Raw genomic sequence first — 6,996 nt, forward strand, 5'->3', positions numbered from 1 at the left:
GCTGCACTTTTTTTCTCAAATACATACATACATACATACATATGTAATAAAAAACTGTTCAATAGGGTATTTGATTCTCTCACTAAAATAAGAATTTGATTGATCTCATTGAAGCGGTTTCAGGCCTTTAGGTAAAAGAAAAGATACCTTTTTTTCCCCCTAATGACGTGAGCCGTGCGCTGTTTTTCCATTTGCTGTTGTGAGCGAGATTATTGCCCCCTCCTCTTTCTCTCCGTAGTTAAATAGCAAAGCGCGCTGCTTCTCGGGGTAGACATCCCACTTTACATAGCAAGGGTTATCAAGATAATAAACCTGCAAGAAACACATTAAAAGACAAATTACCCAGCATCACTTTAACATGTACTCAAACAAAAACGAAGGACCACGTAGAGGAAGGTCTTTTGACTCCATGAACATTAGCTTTGAAGAAAAACTGCTGAACAATGAGGTAAGAACTTCTTCGATAAAAACAATTATATATTTAATCATTTGAAATGGACATCTGCCAGCAGCATTGATGTTTTGCCCTGTTTTAAAGTGTGTTGTCATGTTTTCGTGTGAGACCTTTTTTGACAGAGGTGGGGAGGTCGGTCCGGTTCGTCTTAATAAATAAGACTTCACTTTCTCGTCAGCGCAGATTAATTTAAGCCGTTTTGTTATTGTGTAGTTTGCGTCAAAGGGGTTAATAGGTTTAAAGTGGGATACCTCTGGACTGCATGTTATAAAAGACGTGTTCTTGCGTAATCTGTACACCATCCACTGATTTCCACATAAAGGACAGAAGAGATAAAAGATAAACCGACCAACCTGCAGTGTCTGTGATGTCTCCATTGCGCACACGAAAAAGGACTTGACAGGACACATTTCATTTCAAGGTATACACACATAGACTTTATGAGGAAATAGTTATTGTCGAACAAGTTGAAGACAAATTGTTCTCCCACCTGTGGCTATCCGATTGTGTCTTTAACCTTCACTTACAAACTTGTATACGTCTTTAACACAGGGTTCTTTGTGGATTTTAGGCCTTCAAATTCAATTATATCTAAAAGGGAATAACTGTGAAACAACAATCTTCTGTCTTTAACAATGAGGAACAAAGAAGAAAAACAAATTGGTTTAAATAAGCAGCTATAATTAGTCTTCACTGTAGATTAACAATTAGAATAATCACATGGTTATTTTAATGTGCATGTTAAAATACATGCAATGCTGTGTACGTTAGATACAAAAAAGTGAAGGGAAAATAACTAGCGGATGATAAAAGTGTACGTAAAATCATGGCACTTTGCAGCCTAAATCCTGCACGCTGCGGTGATTAAACGCTGCATAATGTCTGATAAGACCTCAACATGCAGGGAGCTAATAATAGGCTTCCCTGCTGTCTAAATGAGATTGCAGTAAAGCGATTATTTGAGACAGACAAGTTCATCTTCGTTAAACCGAGACGCAAAGAGTTGACCCTGGGGAGCGTCCTGATACAGTCTCCATACACTAATGCTTTCAGGGATACTTTCGACAAGGCTCCACCGAAAACTGGCATGCCGCGCTGTCTACACAATACTCGAAGGGCAGAGTATGGTACGCAGAAAATTATTGATTTTTTTTACAGATTTACTCCTCTTCCACAAACTAGTTGTATCCATTAGACTGTATAGATGTTATATTTCGAAAGGAATACAAAATGAATGAAAACATTTAGGAATTTTTACTCCTCTTTCTCAAATCAGTTGTATCCATTAGTGTGAAGATACTATATTTCGAAAGGATAAAAAAAGGAATACAATCTGTCAGAATCAGATTTATGCTACAACTAAAGTGTCTAAAGATTTTCCGCATGTCCTGCAGCGCGCGCACAGCATGCGTCAATGAGAGAGCGCTGTCCAAGGTGCTGAAACACACAAGAGGGGCTGGTTAGCCTCCTGTGGTCACTAATCTCGTCCGTGTCTCTACATGTATATAATGCAACATAATAACCGCTTCATCGTTATGAATGTAAAGAAACAACCCGTGTTTCCTTTTCAGGATGAAATCTTTAGATACCCTTGCAGCATTTCTCTGTGACTCTTTACTACTTTTTGCGGGTGTTGCATGTTCATCAATATGTTCATATAATTTTTGGATGGCTATAGAGGCTCTTAAGTGATTAGAAGTTATGCATTATATCATTACCTGCCCATATAGTTAAGTCATGCAGGGACATGAATGTTGTGACATTGCAATTTAGGTATAAACCAAATTAGGTAACAGTGCATTTCTCTTTAATTACAATGTTGAAAGGTTAATGAAACTATGAAGCACAGAGCATGTTAAGAAAATGCGGCATTTGCATTTAGTTCTTTCACTATAAGGCAAAGTGGAATTTCCATATATTTGTAATGCTAAATGAAATAATCAAAAGTTGAATATCAGCTCATATTAACAACAGAGGATAGCCACTATTAGCTTCTGAATGAGGATGATATCTTGTGTTTGTACAGATGAATATCTAAGTCTTTCATTACTGCTTTCAGATAAACAAATCAACCTTCACAAAAATTGAAGAAAACACTGAAAAAAACAACACATCAGAGAAAGGGAGAGCAACAATCATCTTTTCCCTCAAGAATGAAGTGGGAGGACTAGTGAAGGCGCTCAAACTCTTCCAGGTGTGCACAGTTGTTATTTTACTCATGGTTCCTGTTCCTATCTATTAATGTATTTATTTGGAATACTGTTTCTACATTACAGAACATTTCATACCATATATATGCCATGCATAACCTTTATATGTCTGCCAGTAACTTGTTCAAAGCAAATGTACAAACCTTAAAAATGATTCTCCATGTTTCTTGCAGGAAAACCATGTCAACCTTGTACACATAGAGTCCAGAAAATCCAAAAGACGCAACTCTGAGTTTGAATTTTTTGTGGACTGCGATAGCAACCACGAACAACTGAATGAAATAATCCAGCTGCTTAGTAAGCATGTGAACGTGGTTGATATGGAGCCCCCAGATAACTCCTGTCTAGATGAAGAAGGTAAATTAAATCACGCAGACACTGTATTACAAATGTTTTATATTGGACCGTATTATCAGCAAACAACTATTTGTTTCCTCTCTCGCTCTTCTCAGATATGTGTAATGTACCTTGGTTCCCAAAGAAGATTTCAGACTTGGACAAGTGTGCTAACCGTGTCCTGATGTATGGCTCTGAATTGGATGCGGATCATCCGGTATGTCGGCACTAATCAGACAACTGGTCGACAATAAAAGAAATGCAAACACCTTACATTTTAAGCATTCTCATATCCATCTATTGTCCCCTCCAACAGGGTTTCAAGGACAATGTCTACAGGAAAAGGCGAAAGTACTTTGCTGATCTCGCCATGGCCTACAAGCAGTGAGAATTTCTTGTATATTTTAATGGTTGTTTTAAAAACCTGTGAACTTTTTGTTTGATACTCATAGAATTATTTTCTATTGTGGCAGTGGGGATCCCATTCCTCGTATTGAGTTCACAGAGGAGGAAGTGAAGACTTGGGGAGTTGTGTACAGGGAGCTCAACAAGTTGTACCCCACTCACGCCTGCCGGGAATACTTGAAGAACCTGCCACTGCTGTCCAAATACTGTGAATTTCGAGAGGACAACATCCCTCAGCTGGAAGATGTGTCACGCTTCCTCAAGGGTAGGTTTTTAATTTTTAATAAAATATTTGAAATGTAATTTTCAGAGATCTTGAAAATTCTAGAAAATAGTGAAACGTGTCCATTCAAGTATTTCAAAGTCTTACGTGTTAAATGTCTTGTTTTGTCAGTCCGAAACCCAAAGATATACAGTTTAAAATTATATAAAACAGAGAAAGCCAGAAAATCTTCATATTTCAGGCTGAAAACTGCATTTTCTTCCATTTCTGCATGAAAAATGACTTTAACTAATTAATTAACAAAATAGTTGCCAATTATTTTTCTGTTGATGGGAGTAATCGTTGCAGCTCTAAAATGTGGTCACTCACTCATCTGTGTTTCAAATGTCTTATTTTCTCAGAACGCACTGGATTCACCATCAGGCCTGTGGCTGGTTATCTGTCTCCACGTGACTTCCTCGCTGGTTTGGCCTTCCGCGTTTTCCACTGCACCCAGTATGTGCGGCACAGCTCCGACCCCTTATACACCCCAGAGCCGTGAGTAATATACAGTGCTATATTTAGAAAAGAGACGTTAATGTTCATACTAAATTTTGGTCCTAATATTCTGTTTTCTTTTCATGATCAAGGGACACATGCCATGAGCTGCTGGGTCACGTCCCGCTGCTGGCAGAGCCCAGCTTCGCCCAGTTTTCTCAGGAGATTGGTCTCGCTTCCCTCGGAGCCTCGGACGAGTCAGTCCAGAAACTGGCCACAGTGAGTGACACTGATCAAATCAAATTCAATTTCTTATTCTCAAATTCAAAATCTAGATTAATGGTCATAATTGTTTGTTTTATTGACTCTTATGTTACAGTGCTATTTCTTTACGGTGGAGTTTGGGCTATGCAAACAAGAAGGGCAGCTGCGAGCCTATGGAGCAGGACTGCTGTCATCGATCAGTGAGCTGAAGGTAAACACATTTTAACTAGGGCTGTGTAGAATCTGGCGATACGATACATATCATGAAAAAGGGGTTACGATTTAATATATTGCGACAATTTTAGCAGGGATTATATTGTGATTTAATCTAAAGAGCACACCTCTATATACATAACAACTGAGTTAAAACAAGTGTTATGCAATCAGAACATTGGGATCTGCATTTGCATTTAACCCTGAAACATCCAACATCATAACACTACTTTTTGTGCAATCTGAGCCACTGTTTTCCACAAATCGTTGCATGTAAACTATTAATTAAAAATCAATAGTGGTTTTGAGATTCGATACAGTATCACAAAACATAATATTGCGATACTCAAGTGTATTGATATTTTCTTCTTTAATTTAAAACAGCTAAATACATTTGCATTTCATCAAGTGGCCCAGATGTGTGCTCCTGTTTACATACAATGGTTTCAACATCTGTACCATGTTTATCTATTACAGCATGCACTATCTGGCAATGCAAGGATAATGCCTTTTGACCCCAAAGTTACATCCAAACAAGAATGCATCATCACAACATTTCAGGATGTCTACTTTGTGTCAGACAGCTTTGAGGAGGCCAAAGTCAAGATGAGGTGAGCTCGGCTTCTCTGTAATTTGACATAATATATTCATAATAATAGATCTTACACGGATAGATGAACGTTATCTAAATATCTACTAACATATCTTTAAATGTTGATGTTATGTTTGTTTCAGGGAGTTTGCCAAGACCATCAGGCGTCCCTTCACAGTGCGATACAACCCTTACACGCAGAGTGTGGATGTGCTAAAAGACACTCCCAGCATCAACAGCGTAGTGGAGGAGCTCCGGCACGAGCTTGACATCGTCGGTGACGCCCTCAGCCGGCTGAACAAGCAGCTGGGTGTCTGACTGCCCACATGTCAGTTGAAGTTATCCACCTACAGTCCCTCAACACTCGCTGTGTCACCCCCAAGCACCGCTGTAGAGATACTACTTGTTTATCGCCCTTCGTCAGTACAATGAATGTGCACTGCTATTGACAAAACGCTCTGTTGCGCTCACTGCATGGTATATGGCTTATACAATTTACAGAGGCACATTAGGTATGTTCAGCCACTGAAATCAGTAAATTGCACAAACCCAAAGAGCTGCTTAACCTGAGATACTGTTTTGCTTCAGTCAAAGTACCCTTTTAAAACATCCACAGATGTGGTTTCCTTATCCTAATGTTAAACTCTGCTGTTGTATATTATCATGTGAATGTTTTTGTATTTCATTCTTCTTCTTCTTCATCTTCTTCTTCTTCTTCTTCTTCTTCTTCTTCTTCTTCTTCTTCTTCTTCTTCTTCTTCTTCTTCTACTTCTTCTTCTTCTTCTTCTTCTTCTTCTTCTTCTTCTTCTTCTTTAATCTTCCTCACTTCAGTGATATGTATAAAATGTACCTTGTTTGTATTCTTTTGGTGTGCGTATCATGTTCCTTTTTGTCTGCTCTTGAGGGAAATTATGAAAGTGAAAACTGGTGTTATAAGAACGTTTTCTTTACTGATTACAACAGACTCGGCCCATGTACCCTGACCTATTTTATTTTAAAGTGATGATTTTAAATACCTCCTCTTGAAGTGAATATAATTGTAGTACTCCTGAAATCAAAACATATTTTTTCTACTGTAAAGAAATATAGACATTATGGGTAGACTATGTGTTGAAACTATTGAAAAAATAAATTAATAAAATGTTCATTGTGTCTTCACAGTGTGTTGAATTGTTACCTGTTTACTTGAGACTGTTTGATGTCCTCGTGGTGGTGGTTTGGTTATGGATACTGAACGCTTATGGTGATCATGGAGCTGCAGAATGATGACAGTGAGGACCCTGAAAGTGATGACAATAGTTATGTTCAGATTAAAAATGTTGTAATTTCAATTAAATGCCTTGAAAATAATTTTCCGTTTGACACAAAGGCCACATCACATCTTTATCTAAAAATCAATTTTGTGACACTGACTGTCATTTTGGTGTTGCCACAGTCGGAGGAGTAAATCGTTTGCAAAAGAATAAGTAAAGAATATAAAGGTAAAGTGACAGCATATGGTAAAGTGTTATAGTGGTAAAGTGTTAACACATTAAAACTAGGTAATAGCTATGTTATTGATACAATTTTAAGTTAAGTCTACACCCAGTTGCCAGTTTATAGGTTACTGTTACACATTTCTCAAACTAATGCAGTCTAAATAAATCATACCATCATGAAGGCCTAAATTAGGTGACTGTACTAAGCTGGCAACTGAGTGTATTTTTGAGAGGGTAATTTCACATTAACGGTATCGGCAAAAATATGAAAATTCCCAGGTAAGAACCATACTCTATTGCCTTGAGCAATAGTTCAAACTCTACATTCATACATTTTTCGTGTA

General features: G+C 37.9%; 1 protein-coding gene across 2 annotated transcripts; it reads left to right on the top strand.

Annotated features, from left to right (window-relative positions):
- The first annotated feature begins 284 nt into the window (after positions 1-284).
- Positions 285-6,319, top strand: tph1a (tryptophan hydroxylase 1 (tryptophan 5-monooxygenase) a). 2 transcript variants are annotated; one of them, XM_029433825.1, is made up of 11 exons: positions 285-448; positions 2,514-2,648; positions 2,838-3,021; positions 3,117-3,217; positions 3,317-3,384; positions 3,471-3,670; positions 4,030-4,165; positions 4,258-4,384; positions 4,485-4,580; positions 5,060-5,193; positions 5,318-6,319. In XM_029433825.1, exons 1-11 carry the CDS (start codon positions 359-361, stop codon positions 5,490-5,492), a joined length of 1,446 nt encoding a protein of 481 aa, XP_029289685.1. In that variant the 5' UTR covers positions 285-358; the 3' UTR covers positions 5,493-6,319. The 2 variants fall into 2 exon arrangements, with proteins under 2 accessions (XP_029289685.1, XP_029289687.1); XM_029433827.1 differs by having other exon boundaries at positions 3,474-3,670.
- Positions 6,320-6,996: the final 677 nt, after the last annotated feature.

This window comes from Cottoperca gobio, chromosome 6 (genome assembly GCF_900634415.1).
Source record: "Cottoperca gobio chromosome 6, fCotGob3.1, whole genome shotgun sequence".
NCBI classification, from domain to species: domain Eukaryota; kingdom Metazoa; phylum Chordata; class Actinopteri; order Perciformes; family Bovichtidae; genus Cottoperca; species Cottoperca gobio.